This window comes from Gadus macrocephalus, chromosome 15, assembly GCF_031168955.1.
Source record: "Gadus macrocephalus chromosome 15, ASM3116895v1".
Classification (NCBI taxonomy): domain Eukaryota; kingdom Metazoa; phylum Chordata; class Actinopteri; order Gadiformes; family Gadidae; genus Gadus; species Gadus macrocephalus.
The window spans coordinates 602,382-622,495 of NC_082396.1; the positions used below are offsets into that span (position 1 = coordinate 602,382).

Sequence of the window (20,114 nt, forward strand, 5' to 3'; positions counted from 1 at the left end):
TGGGATTACATACAAACATGTAGAAAGTTCAGTGAAATGAGACTGTAGAAAAAAATAATGATTGAACCCCCCCCCCCCCCCCCCCATATGTTGTTAAAAAAAAACACGCACATTTTTGTACTAGAACTATGTAATAACAGTCTCTTCACTAGGAGTTCACCCGGAATGTATTGACAGGATCAGGAAACCAAAGATTACAGTAGCCTTTCTTTTGAAACAATTAGGGAGAGTCGACAGTCTAAATAGCTCACGGTCAACTACAGGCACTGAAGAACTTCTTTAGCATTAATCCGGTCCTTGTGTTGAAGGCTATTATTGCAGAGAACACTTTTCCAGCCACTGGATGTAATACATGGAAGAGTAAAAACTGAACAGCATTACACTTATTGAGCCTTAGGGAATATTGAGTGATGGGGTATATAGAGTTCTGCAGGAAGTTAACAGTGTTCCACCAATCAAATGCAATCTGCAGAATCAGCTTGCATATGTGTGTTATGAAATTATGAATTATCTTACAATTAAATTAAACATACACAAACAAATACGACTCATTCAAACATTTTGCGGAAGAAATGTCTTGTAACAATAATGCAAAAGAAAAAACAAGTTAGGAGTTTGTGCACTTGTGATGTAGCCGAGAAGAAAATAAAATGTAACATTTGTTGATAAGTTCTGTGATGGAAAAATACATGATTATAAAGTCTGTAAAAAACATTGCAGCAAATGTATTGTTTAAATGCATTGACAATAAGTGGCAGCTGCTTTCTCTTTGGTATGACCATAAAGACAACGAAACGGAAATGTCCAGCATTTGAAAATTCAACCCATACAAATTCAAACGTAATTGTAAAGAACACTGAATAAAATAGAGAGAACGTTGACTTGTCTGCCCTTGGATTGGCCAATGTCATTAATGTAACAACGGTCTCTTCAGGGCTGCACCAGGGTTGTCTGTTGAGGATGCTTACACTGCTTAATCCTTTTCTGCGTGTGCCTTCAGGTCCGCGGGCTGATTTCTGTTAGCGTTGTCGTCTAGCCGCCTGAGTCGACCGACCACCTTACCGGTGAATGGTTGAGACACACATCCCTGTCTCACTGTAGCCAGATCGCCCAGCCTAAACCTCGTGGGTCGGCAGGTTGTGGGTTTAAGCAGCTAACGCCAGATAGACACAGCCGTGCCCCGCAGCCAGAAGGAGTCATGAGGCCGAAGGCGAGAGTCAGGAGAGCCACTGCGCGACTTCAAAGTCTTCAGATCTGCCGTCTGAACTGTGAAAGCCCACCCCACCCCCCACCACCCCACCGGAGCCGTCCTCAAGTCCAGTCCCAGCCAGGGATTGGCTCAGAGAAGCCGTCTCTGGTCGTCCAATAGAATCCCAGCGAACACGCCATGTTGTGAGGGTGTTTTGCGTCAGGCCCCTGGGTCGGGCGTGCTCGCGGTTACAGGCCTGGAGGGACATGAGGAGAGGAGGGCCCAAGCGATGGACAGAGAGGAGTGGGTGGGTGAGGGTCTGTGTTGGGTGTGTGCGTGTGCAGGGCCTGGTCTCACTGGAGCGGATTATCAAACACAGAGTCTGGCAACACGGAGATCTTCAGCTTCTTCTCCGGCCAACTGTACTCCTTCGGCAGCTTAGTCTGTAGGGGGCGAAAGGGAACAGAAATGTTTAGTAGTTGAAAAGTCGAGCCATAAAAAAGGCTGAAACGAAAGGGAAACCAACACCATTGGTTTCTTTTCTAGGTCCTTCATATATTCAGCGTCTCTTCAGGGGTGCAACAGGGTACCCGTCTAGCATGCTACAACGTATTGTTGCCTTCCATTTCCCACGTGGGAGCAACCCCATTTCACCCACCTCTTCACGAGTGTTGAGCTCCTGCAAGTCTCCGAGCATCTGCTCCACAAACTCCTCCGTCAGCAGGATCTGAGAGGAGCCACGGGGAGACATCAGTCAGACGAGGAGCGCGTCACACAGTGCAGTGGGGCGACGGTTGCTTCTGTTGTGTTATTAAACAGCTAATGGAGATATGGAGCTGGAGGTGGATCCTGCGGTGCTTGGTGGTGTAAGGAAGGGTCCTACAAGGACAACAGCCTCTACCCTCAATCAGGTCCCAATCTTATCCTTATCTCTGCTGCCCGGGCCCACTGAGATGCCAGGTGAAACCTAGCTTTGACGCTACATAGGCTCAGCTAGGCTGTGGCTATCTAAGCCAGGTAGAACTGCAGCTGGGGAAAGGGGAGGAGGATTATCCTGGTGTGGCGGCCTGCCTCCCTCCAGGCCCAGACGAGGGTTGGGGGTGGGGTACCTGGAGCCAGGGGCCGTGGGCTGCATAGGGATGCTCCTCAGTGGCGAAGGCCCCCTCCACGCCCGTGGAGACGAAGGTGATGGCCGTGTCCCCGTTGATGCTCTTGTAGGTGAAGTGTCTCCCGTGGAGCAGCCGGCCCCTGGAGCACATCAGCAGTCAATCAATCCCACAGGCTTTATGATTAGAATTATTTTTATTGTTTTGGATTATTACTATGACTTGGGACTATAAATGTCAAGTCTGTACAACCCTACATTATATAAGGTCAAGGGTCAAAATCCTCTACTCAGAACGAAACTAAAACCTTTAAGAAGCAAGCAGGGAGATTCCCTCTTCTGACATGACAAAAAGAAAATAACAACCAACTTCACTGGTGAACTTCACTAGTCAGATAGGAAAATAAATTCAGACTTTGAACTGAAAGATTGATCCTGTTATTGTAAATGGTCCCTTTGTACGGCAGGTAGGGCAACACATGTCGTTTTCACTCTTCACGACAGCTCTTGAAGAAAGTAGGTCAGGATCTATGAGTTATGTGTTTGCAACCAATGTCAATATTATAAAGATATATATGTTGGTTTTGCGCTGGCAAGGGTCAGTGTTGAAAACACCTAACTAATAAACCCCCCCTTTCAAAGACCCCTTCCACATTTTCTGGTAGATTATGCTTTCTATATTATGTTTGCTCGGTAGATCCATTTCTCAGAAAGCACCAGAACAACTGAGATATGATTTTCCATCTTAGGACGTAAATCAAGTGTCACAGTTCCCTTGTTTCTGTGGAAGAGTCTATGTATCAATATTTTATATAGCCTTTTATGGACATAGAGTGCTTACCAAAGACGTATTGATGATAGGTTTGTCGCAAACGTGCCAAATATGCGGGTGTTTGTGACGATAACGCTTATTATACTTTGGGATGCAATGTGATATAAACAGTGTGCAAAAGAGAGACACAAACAGAGAGAGTCATTGAATGTGAATATCGTTCTGGGGTGGACGTCTTAGTAAACAGAAAAGGTTTGTCCCAAATCTGCTTCATTCTGACAATTATCTGTAATTAGGCCTTGGGATGAATTGTTATATTAAATAGTGAGAGAGAGAAAGAGGCGGCAAGAAAAAAAGAACATGGGGAGGTGTTTAGTGGTGCAAACCCATGACATATCTCAGAGAGCGAGGGAGGGACAGAGGGAGACAGGGGACGGTGCGTGTGCACGGTGCGTGTGCACGGTGCGTGTGCACGGTGCGTGTGCACGGTGCGTGTCCTGAGTCCGCGGGGTCTGACCTGAGGCAGAGTGGCAGCAGGGTGCCCGACTCCTGGTTGAACTTGAGGTGGACGCTCTCCAGCTGCCGGGTGCGCACCAGCTCGTGGGGCACGATGGCGGCCGAGCTCTCGCTCTCCAGACTGTCCTTCCTGCTCCTGAGGACAGACACGGGGAGAGGGGGGAAGGAGATGAAGGACGGACTGAAGGGGCTGGAGGAACCATTCAGGAGCTGCTGTTTGAGTGCAGATAGCTGGAGATGACAAAGCAACCCTTCAACTTCTAGTGAGCAGAATGCGCTGAGGTATCGACGGTATCATCCCTGACGAACCCGGGCCGCTGTCTTATCATCCTTGCAGCCCTTTTAAGGGGATATTGGGTTGTTTTTAACCAATGTTTCTATTGATTAATCAGAACAATTTGCAGACCCTTATGGGATTTTTTGTCCCCAACCCTAACCCTTCTTTTCAAAAAGCAAATGTTTGGGAAGCTCTTAGGCCCTGATCCCTGCGTATGGAGGTGGCCCCTGTGCTGTCCTGACTCTGCAGAGGACCCCGCTGATCCCTGGCCCCAGCTGCAGCCTTGCTACGGCGCTCAACAGGCTGAAAGGCCCTGGCTCGGCCGGCTAGCGGGAGGCGTAGTCGTCAGGGGAGGAGCAGAGGTGCAGAGGTGCACCCAGGGAGGGCGGCCACTCACTGGGGTCTCTCGTGGCCGTGTCTCTGGGCGCTGATGGGGGGCAGCGCCGCCTTGGTGTTGAATTCCAGGCCCTTCCTCAAGACCTCCCTGATCTGCTCGGTGTCTGTAACGCAAACACACACACAGACCTCAGAAACAGTTTTGGACACGTCTCCTGGAGGCTCAAACGTGCACATCACTAGTCCTTTAGAAGACTGATGTCTTGTCCGCAAAGAGGAAGAGCTCGGGGGTTTGTCCACAAAACCAAGCATGCGATCAAGGAGCAGGTAGGGGGTAAGGCCTCTCGCTCCAGGCTTCCTACAGACAGAGTGTGTGGACCCAGAACCCGTCTCTGTGGCTCAGACCCCAGCGGGCCGGCCCTGCTCCGGCTCTCTGCTGCGGTCCTACCTTTGTCCGAGAGCCTGCGCGGCTGGGCCCCGATGCAGATGGACCGGGTGTCCTCTTCGTCCTCCGGGGGCCGGCTCAGGTCGTCCCACACACACTTGGCGCTGACGCCGCTCAGGTTGGAGCCCTCCGTCTCGATGCCCTGGTCCACTCTCTCCTGCTTGGAGGAGCAACACACAACGCAACCCTCAACACACAACACACAACGCAACCCTAAACACACAACACAACCCTCAACACACAACGCAACCCTAAACACACAACACACAACGCAACCTCAACACACAACACACAACGCAACCCCAAACACACAACACAACCCTCAACACACAACGCAACCCTAAACACACAACACACAACGCAACCCTCAACACACAACGCAACCTTCAACACACAACACACAACGCAACCCTCAACACACAACGCAACCTTCAACACACAACACACAACGCAACCTTCAACACACAACACACAACGCAACCCTCAACACACAACACACAACGCAACCCTAAACACACAACACACAACGCAACCCTCAACACACAACGCAACCTTCAACACACAACACACAACGCAACCCTCAACACACAACGCAACCTTCAACACACAACACACAACGCAACCTTCAACACACAACACACAACGCAACCCTCAACACACAACACACAACGCAACCCTAAACACACAACACACAACGCAACCCTCAACACACAACGCAACCTTCAACACACAACACACAACGCAACCCTAAACACACAACGCAACCCTAAACACACAACACAACCCTCAACACACAACGCAACCCTAAACACACAACGCAACCCTCAACACACAACGCAACCTTCAACACACAACACACAACGCAACCCTCAACACACAACGCAACCCTTAACACACAACACACAACGCAACCCACAACACACAACGCAACCCTAAACACACAACCCTCAACACACAACGCAACCCTAAACACACAACGCAACCCTCAACACACAACCCTCAACACACAACGCAACCCTCAACCCTCAACACACAACGCAACCCTAAACACACAACCATCAACACACAACCCTCAACACACAACCCTCAACACACAACGCAACCCTCAACACACAACGCAACCCTCAACACTAGCTCAGCAGGCCCATGCGTTCCAGAACGGCGTGATGGCTCATGGGATAGTTTCAGATTTATTTGTAGCACGATGGGGAGGTAAGACAAAGTTATACAGGCAGACATTGAGTCCATTGAGTAGTATACCCATCATATGTAATCCTAGTTTGAGCCAGGAACATGGGGCACCCTTTGGAAGAAGGGGGGGTTCGCTATGACCACGGCTGAGACCAGAGCGTCCTGTTTATAATGGAGATGGAGGTGGGGGACAGGTTCCAACTGTATTTCACTGATGACATTTTGAGTGGTTTTGTGTGATACTTGGGATTCATTTGAGCTTGGGGAGGTAAGAGTTATACAGCCTTTGTAGTCTATACATTTTCGATGTGCATGTGTGTAAACCAACGTAAACATTTAGGTCCTTATAGTTTTACTCTTGACAGGCCTTTGTACACAAACACTTACCATTGGTCTTAAACGTAACAGCTCCGTCTCTCCTCCTATCAATGGGAGTCAACACGCTCAGCGGAGCCAGAAGTACTTAAGGAAGCCTTACTTGTAGGTGTGGATCAATGTCAAAAATGGTCTCCCCTCTTCGCATGTCTGTGATCAGCCACGGACCACCGGCCCTGAACAAAGGAGGAACACATCAGCCCGGGTAAACCCAGAGTCAAGAAGTGAATCGCTGTGTGTGAGCACACACTTTAGGTGATTTAATTCAACTTAAATGGGTTGTGTGTGTATGTATTCTACCTATACTCACATGTGAACGCCACGCAGTAACTCTAAAATGCCCTGGCCGTTCCACTGCTGGGCTGCCTGCAGCTCCTCGGTACAAACACCCACGATCTACAGCCGACCGCACACACACAAGATGAACAGGATCCTCATGTATCTTTAGCCTCAGATGGGCAACCTCCTCATTGTGATAAACAAAAAGGAGGATTCATTTACATTTTTGGTGAAAGTATTAGTGAAAGTAAACTGCAGGGACTGATTTGAAGGACCTACTTAAGCTTCAAGTATTGTTAGATAATATTATCATTCTATGGAACAGGCCAACGTCGAAGCCTGGGGCTCGATTTCTCCATTACCTGGAGGAAGCTGACTGTGCCGAAGGGGGTTTGGACAGGTTGTATCTGGGGGTCCTCGGTCAGCAGCATGTGTTGGATACGAGACTCGCTGTTGTCGAGCGGACTGTGCCACGACACGTGGTCGCCGCTGCAAAACGTGTTTTCTGTTGAAGGGAGGACAAAGACTTACTTACAAAATACTTTTTTAATAATAGGTGAAATGTGTTAAACGATGGGCTTATGGGGCACACCTTTAGGAGAGTGGGTCTAAAAGGGACTAACTAGTTTCTGCGAGCATTAGCCCAACAGCTAACCAACGCTGCAGAGGCGGTTTCCTCAGACAGAGTGAAACTCTTAGAAAGACGCAGCACGCAGGAGAAAGGAGACGAAAAGGAAGTGTGTGAAAACAGAACCAGTCGAGTGGGGGGGTGGGGGGGTAACCTGTGATCCATCCAAATATAAAAAAGAAATAACTGCGGGCCAAGGAGGGGGTGAAGCGTGGAGGGGCCAGCCCACCCACGTTCAAATGGACACCAGCTGGGGCGCATCGGGCAGAGTGGGGGGCTGGGGATCGCCTTCTCTGCCTCCCTGCTTAATAAATACCCCTCTCCCTCCCAAACCACCTATTAATGTTTACCCAACAGGCGTCTAGAGGGGCGTATGTATGGTTTTCTAAGGGGTTTCCCACAAACATATTCGTTAATCACGACCATGACTCACATCAACAATATCCCTTTTTTTTTTTTTTGGTCATGCGTTGAAACATTTATGGAGCGGGTGCAGGGAAAGAAGCATTTCCGTGAGGGCCCAAAGCAGCATAGAGGAAACACAATGGGCTTTTACTTTCAAAAGATCTATTTTAGACCTGTATACTAATTTTGGCTTGAAACATTTTATGAGTTCTGGTATCCAAAGCCCACAATCGTTTTTCAACAGTTTGACAAGAGTCTAGCTTGAAGCTGAAACCTTTTACTACCACCCACTCTGGTGAATCCGCCTCAACCAACAATGACTGCAGGAATTATGATTATAAACTGATGAAAAACTGAACCAAACACACCCTGTTTGACACATCTTGAATGATGGCCCCCAGGTCAGTATGGGAATGCCTTGTACTTTAAGACAAAATCATTTATTAACAACAGTGAGATTAACTAATGGAAATCATAAATCTGGGAGAGAAGTTATCAATTAAACTAGAACGAAGGTTGCCTCTGGTCGGTTTAGAGGTACTGTGTATAGAATTTCTGCATGGCAAGAAGGGCTTCACAAGACTTTTTGATTGCAAAAACAAACATATTCTTCAGTGATAAGAGCCACTGCATTTGATCCCCATGTCCTCAGTCGTCATGTAGCCATCCTTGGGCAAGACGCCTAACCCCGGCTCCTTAATGACATGGAGCTGAATTCACTGAATTTGCATCAAATCCAATAGAATACAAAGAATACCTGAGCAATAAGCTCATCTGAATACACAGCAAACCCGTCAGAGCGAACATGGCACGTGGGGAGACCAACCGCCAAGTTCACGGAAGGTAACACGGTCCCGATTTATATGGTTTCAAACATGTGCTCTCATACCAGACTGGAAGACGTAGCGAGCCAGGCCCTGCATGAGTTCAGCCGGCCAGGTAGGTGGCGCTGTTTCTCCCACTTCCCGTTTCAGGCGAAAAGTCAGCTCAAAGCCAAACCCACTGGGTCCATCCGAACCTGTGAATCTGAATAAGCAAACACACTTGTTGTTATTCATTCAAAGCGATTCAATAAATCAGAAGTACAATTATCAAAAAAGAGCAGCTTACAACAGTGCCAATGGCAAACCACGCGCACAAAAGAATAATTAAGTTACAATTTCAGAATTTGTAGCTTAATCAAAGAAATATGCATTGGGATAGGATGAGAGTTATACATTCAGTGTAGTGCTTCTCAAAGTTTACACTGTGCACAAAGAGATCAGAAAGAAAACACCCAAAAACGATGTAGGAGGTGGCTGCCTGACTCATCAAGACCACATACAGATTATTTCCCTTGTTGCCGTAACCCCAAAACCCTGCGCATTCATCTACACGTACAGCCCGCTATATTGGAACATGGTAGAGGATTGACAATGGGCTTCTTGTCAAATGAAACAATAAGGCTTAGGCCTTAACCCGAACTGTGCTAAAATAGGTTATTACTATTTAAGCTGTTCTGTAACAAAATACACTCATGGAGAACTGTGAGCAATGCAAGACACTTACAAACGCTATGACCAAGTGAAGGATATGTGGGAGGTTTTGCCTTTCCTACGCACTTACACACTTGAAGATGGATAGATAGATGGATGTACCTTTAGTTAGTTAACCAAATCCACTCAAAGAATGTTTGTATATGTATGAATTTGCATGAAGAAGGGCATGTGTTATTCAGTACACAACATAAACAACCCTTGGGACAAACATGATCATTCTATATAGTATATATATTATAATGATAACCCATCCCGTACTTCCTTTAGGGTCATGGCCATAACCAAACTTACTCGTGAACTCTATTGTCCCCATACAGATCACTTAGTCCGAAGCTGACATAGTGCCAATGCTCCTGGATATCCTGGGGTTGGTTCCCTATGTTCCTGTACATGCTGATGTAGTCCAAGGGGTCGGGACCTCCCAACCTGTAAGAACAACAAGGCACATTTATGTTGAATTATTTATCACTAAACGTTTTTTTAGACATCTCACGATACAGGTCAATGTGTAGGAAATTGAACTTAACATGGTTTGATAAATGTGAACGTAAGGAGACGTGAATGAGTTACGTTGAAAACTAAACTTTACGTAAACAAAGTGGCGTTTTGCCTTTACTTTTGAAGATTGTGAAATGTTTGCTTGGTAAAAGTAGTGCATATAACTTCTTCGAATTGTATTAAACATGTATACATTAGTATGGCAGGACACCTACCAATACTTTACAATAGCTGTAACCTGGAGCGGGTTGGCTTGTTCGGGGTAGAGACGCCGGCATTCCCCGTAAATGGCTTGTAATCCAGGGGGAAAGATTGACGCAAGCCCGTGGGCTTGGGCACCAGTGGTAGGCCGTACTTCGTCCATGCTACAGCCTCGGAAATAAGTGGTCAGTCTTTAAGAAAACAGTAGTAAAGTGCACTATCTTTTCTCCCGTACAAATTGTAGTGGCTCCGCCAAACCAATGCGCATTACTTGATAACAACTGCTTCACCATGCAAACTAGGAGTGAGAAATGTCTTCGGAAAGCTCCGCTCCGCTTCACGGGGCCATAGACTGTTGCTCCGCAGCTCTGGCAAAATGCTAACAACTGGTCAAACGTAAGACACCATATCATTGAGCGACCGATCGTATATCCAATGATCGGTTCGTTTTTATTATGAAGCTACATATAGATTATATAATAAGTATTACAGAGTTGTAATATCTGGTTGGTAAACTGTCAATTACGCATTTATTCAGAATGTAAAATCCATGCACTAAAACTTTGTAGCCCTACTTCATATCCAATCAGTGTATATTTTGATCATTGTGTCTGATGTGTGTGAACAGCAAAATAATTAAGACTACTTATGCAGGGGGAATCATATTATCTAGGCACACTTTCTTCCCCTTGTGATTTGTGCACAATGAATGATTTGTACAAACATCACCCTTTGTTTGGGTTTAGTTGAAACCCCAATAAATGGTTGGGAGTTGGAGATTACATGCAGCCTTTATAAAGGAGAACAAAACGTCAGGGCATAATACTCATTTTTATCATAAGGAAAAAAATGTGTGGAGGTTGATACGTTTCTATTGTTACAATAAATCGTTATCAGTATGTGATGGCCTCTTTCTTTAAATGGAACAATGCCATGAAATTACGTAATACATTGAAGCTCTTTTTAGCATATAGGTTTTGGTGTGGGCAAAGTTTAAATAAAGCTGTGGCTTAGGCCACAGCATTAACTCTCATTCTTTTCTTACTTATTCATTGCACCATAACGCCAACAGTCTTTCTAAATGATCTAGCAATCCCCTAAGCTTTGTTTATAGTAGTACATTGCCTATGAGCCTTTTCCTATGTAAAGCCCTATGTCTAAACTATTCACATTCATCTGTGAATCCATGCACCACATGTGGCATCTCTTTTATCTCTGGCCTGATCTCCACCTTTTTACTGCCACAAATTGGTGCTAGGCCTGGAGTCTTTGCCTTGAGCAGCTCTGAAACAAATTGTTGTGTAGGTGTCTGTTCTATAAGTAAAGCTGTTCGTCCGAGTGGAGCTAGACACCTATTTTTGGATTGCTAATATACATTAGATGATGAGATGATGAATGATTGGACAGGAAACCTAATCAAAGAGGGATCATTTGGAGCGTAGTGGTGAAATAAGGAACAGAAACAAAGTAGATACTTCTTATATTCTTTACTAAGAAATGCTCTCAACATCAGCACATCAAGCTTTTCCATCTTCACACTTTATCACAAATGGACTTTGCAGTTCTTCAAGTTATACTGTTATCTGTTAATGAATAAAGGGTTTGATGTAAAACATTTTTTTATTACAACTACCACACAATAGAATCAGAGACAGATAGATGTTAATATACACGTAAGTGGATTATATGAAATTCATTGTTCATTTTCTTCATTTGTATCTCTTGAGGTTAATATGTTTGGAAAATGAGTACCATGCCAAAAGAACTGAGCCCATAGACGATACCTGAACAAGCCATCTATGGAATTCAGTTCTCATAGTAGAGCACCAGTTGAACTATGGACTGTAAAAGTCTTTGTCATTGTCTCCTTACCCAAACTTCCCGTGCTGATCCTATCAGGCTTGCCAGTAGAGTTCATCTTAAGGACATCTTAAATAGGTCTTCTAACTTACCCAAAGCAGGTCCATTTTATTCACACGAAATGGAGATACATTTGTCATCAAAGGTATAGCTGTCTTCTTAACACCTTATTGCAGAGGCCTGCTAAAATCCCAATTTAGTGTCGTCTGGTGATTCAAGCCATCTACTCCCTTTTATTACTGGAAAAGTTTCACAATCTTTGAAATGAAAGCCACTGCTCTCTGTCTTATGCAATTGGTGAACTGATCCTCCTCTGTATGATATGACTCATCAGTGCAGCAACTGAAAGATAAGGCCCAACTGCCTAATCACTGATCATGCTGTTCAAGTTTAAAATTTAGCTAATTATTTATGAACTGTGGAACAGTCGGGAAAATTCCTGATTCCGAGCAAATACTTCTTAAGCGATTGCTTTCAATGGGATTGCTTACACATTACATTCAGCAAAGGTTCTAACAGTAAACATATTTATGTTAGGAGTGAACTCAATTCAGGTTTCATTCAAAGATAGCAATTGTTTCAATGAATGTAGGAAAAGCTTCATAGGGACACACGTGCAGTAAAGTAGTGAGCTTTGAGGAAGGCCACACCTGAGGGTTTTCAGGAAACCCCTCTCGAATAACCCAATAAATATAGATTAAGTGAACGATAATAACTAATTTCCAGTCATGCGAAAGCATCATGCAATGTATTACCTAAATACTTACCAAAATCCCTCACTGATCACTTCAATGTCAAGAATCGTCTGTCTTCTCTAGACCACGTTGTCTCAAAGTGAAACTTTGAAAGTGCTCAGTTCTTGAAGATGCTTCATAGTCACCACAGTGGAGCTGTGAATGCCTTGTAATGCTCTCTTTCCCTCTGTCTCTCTCGGTTCCAACACACACTATGTTCTCCCAAGTCCAAAAAGGTGGGTGTCAAAGAAGAATACATGAACTCTGGGCTGATATTCAAAATTCCAATCGCTTAAATACCCCTACCTTTCGCATTACACCATGGCCTCCGGTTGTCTGTCTACACACCCCTTCTGTACAGTAAACCTGACAGTCACTTCCCAGTAAGGAGGAAGCAGTGGGAGTAAGCAGCACACCCCCTCACCAGTGAATCAGCGCACAATAGTTTCTGAGGAAAACCATCTGACTGGCCCTGCCCACTGTTCCCATAAAGAGTCAAGGGGGTGGCGGAGGGGCCGGGAGGCTGGGTCTACGGCAGGAACCAGGAATTCCCCCACTGGCCAAAGACAGCTGCTGAGAGGGTTGAGGGCAATGAAGTGGACGCAATGCCTCGCGACAAACACAGTGATACAAACTGCCTTTATTTGGTAGCTGTGTGTTATGGCATATTAATGGAAAAGTATGTTCTGACGGTACACACAGCACGTACACACACACAGACAGGCATGATGCACACCCACAAACACGCAGACCCCTTCATGCACAGAGCGTGGGTGTGAATAAATACGTGTTAGTGCATGTTGGTATTGGGGATAGCGATAAGGGATCTAAACAGAAAAAACTATCTCTATTATATCCCTGTTGCTTTTACTTATAAGGACATAGTTGGGGACATTCGACTGTTTACAAGTTTAAAAAATGTGGAAAAGTGTGTTTGGATGATAACTTATTCAGATGTAAAGATTGATCCTTATAATAAAGGGGCTTTGTCTTCTTTATCTATGCACTACACGCGTGACGGTGTATCCAGGCTGTGGTCGAAAATAACCAAATCTACAGTCACGCCCGACCAAAGGAGGACAGGGGAAACTTTCCTAGGAAGGTTTCAAGCTATTATTCAGACCATTTCATTGTTTGGTAAGCCCTGTGTAAATAAAGCCATTTCCTCATCGCCTTATCTGCCCGGGAGCTTAGGTATGAGGTATAACCTGTCTTTACTGGATGAAGACGCAGTAAAGTTCCTCAGTAAATGCACGCTTAATTAATGTATGTCAGGATGGTTGGCCCCCTTTATATAAAAATATCATTTGCTTTGTAGTGTTTGATAAATAATTATAATAGGGTTATACAATACATGTGTCTTGGGAAAAGACAAGGCAGAAACTTCTCGTCAGAAGTCATTAGAATGGATGCAAAAACGTACAACAGTCTTTATGGTTGAAAGAGGTTTAAACAACAGTTATCAACTCAAAAATAACTAATAGGCTTGAAGGAGTGAACCCTGGTGTCAGACCTAGATCACCCGCCCTATGGAAACCCCCCATAGAACACTTAAGAATCCCAGAGAGGAGGTACGGACCGTATAGAGACCTGCTGTTACTGTGATGCCACTCTAGAATCCACTTAGAAAAAAAAAAAAACTTCTATCCTTGGGCTGATGGGATAAGTTGCAATTGACATTTTGTGCCGGACTTCAGAAACAAACCAGGCTTTCATGCTGGTGTTTGAACACTGGGGAAATCACTTGCAAAGGTCACTGAGCCCATTTCCTTTCTCTCTTCCCCATGCATCTGAAGACCTGTAACGGCCTCTTTCAACTGCACTTTAGCTAGTGGCAGTACACACACACACACACACACACACACACACACACACACACACACACACACACACACACACACACACACACACACACACACACACACACACACACACACACACACACACACACACACACACGAGAAGTGTAGCGACAGAGCAATCGAGATTGGGATGAAACCGCATTTTTATTTTATAGAACATTTCAGGCAGTATAGGACAACTGTGTTGTTAAGATATAATATATATAGGCTATATATAAATTCCATCAATTTTTTTTATTTTATGTTTATTTATACATTTATTTTCCGGTAATGTAAGTGGGCCTGTCGTGTAATTTCCGAATCTTTTACATTTTTTTGTAATCTCTTACAAATCCGCTGAATAGCTCAACTCAAACTTCTCCATATTGTCATCCACTTGAGGAAGTAGCGTACAAAGTCAAAAGCTCACTGGGTGTATAAAATCATACAGAAACTAATTCAAGTACTTTTGCCTGTTTTGAAACGCAGGCTGACCACATGTCTCTTCAGCCCTTCCTCGACATCCCATAAGTGATGCAGGGAGAAAATGCCCTGTTCCTCCACAAACTGCTCAAACAGAAGCAGTCCACCTCCCACCCCAAAGTAGTGGGCTTTGGTGGCCAGGTACACCACTCCGTCTGGGGCAAGCAGTTTCTGGAGCGTCGCGTGCAGGGATGGGTAGTACGCCGTGTTGTAGATAGTCTCAGAGGTGAATATAATGTCATACTTTGGCGGCGGCTCAGCCTTTACAACCAAAGCAAGGAAGGTGGTCCAGTCACCGGAGTAGAAACGACACCTGGCCAGAAGCGCAGAGTGCTGAGGTGGTTCAGTGAGGCTCTTCTTCGCTGGTGGAGCACCGTCCTTTAGGTCCTCGTCACCTTTCCCCTTTTCAGAATCGTTTTTCCTCTTCCCGTCTTCATCACTGTCACTACCACTCTCTTCCTCTCCAGGCCCGTCCTCTTGGCTGTTCAGCAGTACATTCGGCAGAGTGAGCTGTTTTATAACGGTGCTGTTGTAGTCCTGAAAGTGGACCTTTCTGGCACCTCTTTTCAGAGCCAGTATTCCTAGCAGTCCAGCCCCACAGCCCAAATCCAGAACTCTCTTTTCGCCAAACGTCTCCCCGTCGCTGTCCAGCCACTCCAGGAGGTCGTACGTGCATTCCCACACCTTCAGGCCACCCTCGTACACGCCGGAGATGAGGTCGGACCTCTGGTCTTCGGTGCGAGAGAGAATCTTCTCCTCATCCTCTCTCTCCGAGGCAGTCTTCTCCAAAACGGTCTCGTTCAGGAAGAGGAGAGGAGGAAGAGTACCCACAGTGACGGTCTCGGTGACAGCATCGGCCAGCAGCGTTTCAGGGTCAGGCGGCGGGCAGTGCTCTGCAGCCTCCTTGATATTCTCTGCTGCTGTTGGTTCGTCCGTTGTCTGGTAAACAATAACAACAGTAACAATGATTAGGGAAAATGTGTCTGGGTGTCATTCGTTGTTATGCCTCTCGCATCGTTACGCAGAGGACTTACGTGACAGGTGGGCATCAAAATAGTGTCCTAGATGAAATACGATAACGTATATAACTTAACTGAGCAAACTTAGTGACTTACATGTTTGGCTGCAATGTCAGCTTTGTCTTTCTCAATGTTACTTTCTCCCACGTCTTCTGGTGATACCGATTGTGCATGCACATCAAAGTTAAAACTAAAAGACATTTTACACCAACAAAAAACACGTATGAAGCGTATTTATAAGCTATATGGACACCACAGTATGGTCGGAGCCATGCACATGTGGGATACCGGGAGATATCAAAGAACTACAATGACCACAATAACATTCGCGAAAACCTATTCCGGACTCAATTTCCCGTCATGCATTTGGCATGCGCTTTACACTACAGCAGACAGACAGGATTTAGGGGTTTGTCAAAAGCGGGCTAATTCATACCATCTCCACAAATATGTGGTGCTAATCGTGTTTTTTCTTCGTTCGTATGTCTTCGACGGTTGCTTCGGATTTTTCAGATTTCCAGAAACGTAAGTGTTCCCTGACAGAAAGCGAACATGTGATGTACAGACGAGTGGCAGTGCCCCGATTTATTTAATCCAGCGGGTAAACAAGGTGCTGGAACAATGACGATTTGTGTGACATCGATCGTGGTTGCACGCTTGCAAATATTTTGTATTAGTACATCTATTATGTTTACAACATTATACATTTGCTCTTATGATGACATCCATTTTGACGGTCTGAATATATTGCCACTGACTCAACTGTCCTTTGGTGGATCCCATGGACTGCGCTCAGCCAAAGGTGAACAGAACTCCACCCCGGTGTTAATGCCGATTGGAATGCAGAAAAACTAGACTCTTCATTGTAGTTTTCAAAAGAGTAAAAGGCTACTGTTTGCTTGCATCACTGATGATCCATCAAGACTAAACTCTGTAATCCAAATACGCTTTGTTTATTGATATTATATAATTTTCAAACTAAGAAAACAACACTTTTTAAACTTGCACACCTTATACTTGAGGACTTAACAAGTGTCACTGTTGCAACCCCCCCCTTTAATCTGTTATTTTTCTTCTTTAGTTGTGTGCGTTTTCTGTACCCAGGATGAGGTGGTGCCACAGCCCCCTCCTCCACCTGCTGTGTTGCTTGCGTTTGCGGGTGTGCACCAGGAAATGCCGGTTCCGGCCGCCCGTGCTTCTGCGGGAGCTGTGGGCCTACGTGAAGCTGGTGCTTCAGTCTCTCCAATACAACTCCCTCACTAACTCAGATGTGGTCTTTGACTCGGTATTCGAACCCGTCTTCTGGACAGTCGACCGCATCACCCGATGGTTTGGGATGGTACGTGTGTTTGTTGTTTTCAGTAAGGGGCTGATTGCATGCAGAGTATGTGTAAAATATACGTCTCATCGACCTCTTCAAACAGGGCGCCTCACTTATCTAATTGTAGTGTGTGTGTGTGTGTGTGTGTGTGTGTGTGTGTGTGTGTGTGTGTGTGTGTGTGTGTGTGTGTGTGTGTGTGTGTGTGTGTGTGTGTGTGTGTGTGTGTGTGTGTGTGTGTGTCAGGTGTTTGTGTTTCTGGTGGTGGTCCTGACCAGCTCTATCCTGGTGATCTGCTACATGATCCTGCTACCCATGGTCTTTGCCACCTACCATCCAGCGTGGATCACGTGGCACCTCTTTTACGGGCACTGGAACCTGGTCATGATCATCTTCCACTACTACAAAGCCACAAAGACATCCCCGGGATACCCTCCTATAGTAAGAAAGATCAACCCTGTTTTAAGAAGCCATACCGTGGACCTGCCGGTCAGGGCGGCTCCAGGGCCAAGCTGGTGCTAACAGATTGGTTTTTTATCACATTTTGAATTCCTGGTGTTTCCGTTCGCAGGTGAAAAATGACATTCCATTTGTGTCTGTCTGTAAGAAGTGCATCATTCCTAAACCAGCCAGGACACACCACTGTGGCATTTGTAACAGGTGAGTCATTGGGATATTTTTCTTTATTTCACTTTGCTTGACAATATAGTACCCATGGTAAACCTCGTCTCATTGTAATAATTTGATATTGTGTTATTGCTTTTCAGGTGCATTCTGAAAATGGACCATCATTGTCGTATCCTTTTTGTGCAACTCAACTGTTACAGCAAGGCATCAACACAGCCATGGTTAATGGGTTTCATTCCCACTGCAGCCCCCCATGCTAAGAATGCACACACTCATGCTATTGTAACAACCTTTGGATGAAAGAGTCCATCGAAAATGGCATATACCGATATTCCCTCAAATACATTTTGTGGCCCAAAAGAGTTTCCCATAACTCCCGTTTCCAGCCTGGTTGAATAATTGTGTGGGCCACTTTAACCAGCGTTACTTCTTCTGCTTCTGCCTGGCCATGTCCATGGGCTGCATGTACTGCAGCATCAGTGGCAGGAACCTCTTCCTCGACGCGTACAATACTCTAGAGGTGAGGCCGGTTAACCAGCAACAGTATCTTGTGCCGGATAGCCCAGTGGGTATGGTGTGTGGTGGGATTCTTCTGGGTATGAATGAACCCAATTCCCACATTCTCCCTGGATGCGCATATAAAGCCTACCTGCTCCTCAATGAAATGTGTCTGCAGATATATTCACTGTAAAATGCTTTGGATAGACGCATTGTCACTAAATAATAGCTTTGGTTTTAGGGCTTTAGCTGGCTTATTTGAGTGGTGGTTCTGCCGTCTTTGTGGTTCTTTTTGTTTCTCTATCGCCCTCTAACTCCCGCCTCTGGGGTGCTTGTGTCTTGGTTGCTGTGCTTCAGCGCTTTAAGCATATGGACGGGGAGAGGCCAGGGGTGCCTGTGACCGGGATGGGGCTTCTCATAGGGATCTTACCTTCCGGGCAGGTACACAAGACTCACACTCACGCACACTCACACTCTGACACTCTTGGGTTGGAGCCATTGTTAATGTTCTTTTCTTCATCCAAGACCAACTACCAAACCCCCTCACCCCCCTACACCTTCAGGGACAGGATGGTCCATAAGAGCATCATCTACATGTGGGTCCTTACCAGGTAATAGGAACTGCAATGCCGCCTTCAGCCAGTAGGAACGCTTAATGTTGGGCTGAACAGACAGTAACTCCGGTTGTGATTGGTTATCTCAGCACAGTGGGCGTGGCCCTGGGAGGCCTTACCGTCTGGCATGCGGTCCTCATATCCAGGGGAGAGACCAGTATCGAGAGACACATCAACTTCAAGGAAACCAAGCGGCTAGCCAAGCGGGGAAAGGTGACGTCATGCCGCCGATGTAGGAGGATAACAGACATTAAACACACCGTTTCATATCTGCCAGCTGCTTGCCAAGGGAATCTTTGGACTAGAATGCAAGAACTGTTATTTGTTCTTTCTTATTATCGTCCTGTTCTTCAGCTGTGTCTCCCAAATTCCCTGTCTGGCATTGATGAAGTGCATCTTGTCTTATGTTATCTTCTGTTTCCTTCCCTCTGCCAGGTTTATAAAAACCCTTTTAATTATGGAAAGTTGAACAACTGGAAGGTATTTCTGGGCGTTCAGAAGAGAAGGTAATTTATATTCTGCTCCTACATCCTATACTGGTGAGTGCACTGGTATGTCTCCTGGTTTGATGGCTGCTTCTGGTTTTGTCCACCAGCCACTGGTTGACCAGGGTCCTCCTTCCCTCTGGACACAACCCCCCGGGCGACGGTCTGACCTGGGACGTCCTCCCCTTCAAGAGGGACACCGTCCCCGTATGACCACTTTGACCAGCGCTCCACTCCGTACCACTCCCGGACGTCGCGTTGAACAGCGAGGCGCGCTGTGGGAAACAGGGGGAGGCGTTCGGCTGTCTCCTCAACGACGTGCTGCGGAGGGGCTTGCGTTGTTTGAACCGTCTGAGGGGGGGACTGAGTGGGGATACTTTGGGTCTGGGAGGAGGGCCTCCGTCCCTTCTTGTGCGTTGAGGAAATCACAGATTCTTGTCTGCTGACTCACGTATCATTAGACTGAACACAGACAGAACCCACAATTTGTGATTTTTTTTCAAGTTAATATCTCGAGAGCTTTATATGAGAGGACGCTGGCCAAAGGAGGAGTCAAATGGACCCTTCCATGTCTCTGTACATTGACATTGTGACCCTTAAAAAAAAAACATTCCCTTTCCCCATCCACATCATACCTTTATCATTTTGTTTTTTGTACTCCCAACACGTACCAAAACACATATCGGTATTTTTTTGTATTAAACTAAAGTATGTGCATAAATTATTTTTTCAAGCAGTAGATGTTGTCTATTTTAAGTTACTACAAAGCAAGACTATATATTTGGTCACTTTTTTTTTTCTGCTTGAAGCATCAAAACCCAGTACTGCTATGCAATTATGTCATTGGAGACTGGATGAGGATTAACTGGTATTTATTTGG

General features: G+C 45.7%; 3 protein-coding genes across 4 annotated transcripts; 1 reads left to right on the forward strand and 2 right to left on the reverse strand.

Annotated features, from left to right (window-relative positions):
- Window positions 1-503: 503 nt before the first annotated feature.
- On the reverse strand, window positions 504-10,265 carry sufu (suppressor of fused homolog (Drosophila)). 2 transcript variants are annotated; one of them, XM_060073147.1, is made up of 12 exons: window positions 9,770-10,265; window positions 9,348-9,482; window positions 8,408-8,544; window positions 6,848-6,990; window positions 6,517-6,602; window positions 6,310-6,382; window positions 4,644-4,797; window positions 4,257-4,359; window positions 3,584-3,718; window positions 2,299-2,437; window positions 1,848-1,916; window positions 504-1,632 (listed from the first exon to the last, which is right to left on the reverse strand). In XM_060073147.1, the coding sequence occupies exons 1-12, from the start codon at window positions 9,916-9,918 to the stop codon at window positions 1,543-1,545; spliced, it is 1,413 nt and encodes a 470-aa protein (XP_059929130.1). In that variant the 5' UTR covers window positions 9,919-10,265; the 3' UTR covers window positions 504-1,542. The 2 variants fall into 2 exon arrangements, with proteins under 2 accessions (XP_059929130.1, XP_059929129.1); XM_060073146.1 differs by having other exon boundaries at window positions 4,644-4,800; window positions 9,770-10,263.
- A 4,065-nt stretch (window positions 10,266-14,330) lies between these two features.
- Window positions 14,331-16,014, reverse strand: mettl18 (methyltransferase 18, RPL3 N3-histidine). The gene is made up of 2 exons (XM_060072982.1): window positions 15,789-16,014; window positions 14,331-15,612 (listed from the first exon to the last, which is right to left on the reverse strand). The coding sequence occupies exons 1-2, from the start codon at window positions 15,891-15,893 to the stop codon at window positions 14,650-14,652; spliced, it is 1,068 nt and encodes a 355-aa protein (XP_059928965.1). The 5' UTR covers window positions 15,894-16,014; the 3' UTR covers window positions 14,331-14,649.
- A 7-nt stretch (window positions 16,015-16,021) lies between these two features.
- On the forward strand, window positions 16,022-19,973 carry zdhhc16a (zinc finger DHHC-type palmitoyltransferase 16a). The gene is made up of 11 exons (XM_060072981.1): window positions 16,022-16,217; window positions 16,774-17,031; window positions 17,257-17,451; window positions 17,582-17,670; window positions 17,778-17,806; window positions 18,024-18,157; window positions 18,493-18,576; window positions 18,661-18,746; window positions 18,839-18,962; window positions 19,185-19,255; window positions 19,345-19,973. Exons 2-11 carry the CDS (start codon window positions 16,798-16,800, stop codon window positions 19,445-19,447), a joined length of 1,149 nt encoding a protein of 382 aa, XP_059928964.1. The 5' UTR covers window positions 16,022-16,217; window positions 16,774-16,797; the 3' UTR covers window positions 19,448-19,973.
- Window positions 19,974-20,114: the final 141 nt, after the last annotated feature.